This window comes from Populus euphratica, unplaced genomic scaffold, assembly GCF_000495115.2.
Source record: "Populus euphratica unplaced genomic scaffold, PopEup_1.0 scaffold172.1, whole genome shotgun sequence".
In the NCBI taxonomy this organism is placed as follows: Eukaryota; Viridiplantae; Streptophyta; class Magnoliopsida; order Malpighiales; family Salicaceae; genus Populus; species Populus euphratica.
In genome coordinates this window covers 687,554-688,459 of record NW_011499920.1, presented here as the reverse complement: position 1 = coordinate 688,459, position 906 = coordinate 687,554, and the positions used below count along the sequence as shown (strand labels likewise).

Sequence of the window (906 nt, the reverse complement as noted above, 5' to 3'; positions counted from 1 at the left end):
AACTGCTGACAACACAACACACAAACTCCCTCTCTCTCTTAATCATCAACAACCTCATAATTTGCCATCTCCATTCATTCATCTCTCTCTATCTCTCTCTCTCTCTCTGTCTCTCTCCAGCCCCATCCTTCCATTTCTCTTTTATTTTTTACACACTGTCATGCTTTGTACCAGTGTATAGTGCAGCTGATGATGATGATGATTATTATGCTCTTCTTCTGATATTCTTTTTTTTTTTCTCTTCTTTACTGCTGGCTTTTTTTTTCCTTGAATTAAAAACAAGACAAGGGTTTTTTTTAAGAAAATAATAATAAATCAAATCTGAAGAAGAGGCAGCAGCTGCAGCAGCAGCTAGCACTAACTCATAGGAATTCTCTCTTTCTTTCTTGGCTTTTATTTTATCTTTTCCAGTTGTCTACTCTCTCCCTCTCTCTTTTTTTCGCCCTTTCTTTTTAACATCACCTCCATCTTTCACCAAAGCTTCCCTTACTCTCTCTCTCTCTCTCTCTTGCTCTCCCTCTCAATTCTCTTATCTTCTTCCTTAATCCCTATATGCTCTAGTGAGGGAGGGGATAAGGGATCAATAAACTATTGCTTCCTGAATTATTATCATAGATGAAGAGAGATCCTCAACCTCGAGAATTGAAAATTTAATATCAAGAAAAGTGGAGAGAGTTAAGTTCAAGGATGCAACAAGGAGGTGGAGAAAGAGGGTCATCACAGTCACAATATGCAGTGTCACAGCAACAGCAACAACAAGGTGATGTGCCTTTACCTCCTTCTACATCTGCTGCACTGGCAACCCACATGCAGCAGCAGCAGCAGCAGCAAGTAGTAGAAGAAGCATCACCCATTAGCAGCAGACCTCCTGCCACTGCTGCCACAACAAGTGGTGGGGGGGGGGGT

The 906-nt window shown here is 41.2% G+C and overlaps 1 protein-coding gene across 7 annotated transcripts in view; it reads left to right on the top strand.

Moving 5' to 3' along the window:
• The window catches only part of LOC105135069 (trihelix transcription factor GTL1-like), a 4,837-nt gene continuing 3,931 nt past the window's right edge, over nt 1-906 (top strand). For 4 of the 7 annotated variants that reach the window (XM_011039754.1, XM_011039759.1, XM_011039755.1 and 1 more), the window contains exon 1: nt 4-906. This exon is cut by the window's right edge and continues 225 nt beyond it. Coding sequence is in view for 1 of the 7 variants with exons in the window: in XM_011039761.1 (XP_011038063.1) it covers nt 688-878 (191 nt within the window). In the remaining 6 variants the exon portion in view is untranslated. The other 3 variants (XM_011039761.1, XM_011039760.1, XM_011039757.1) reach the window with 3 other exon arrangements.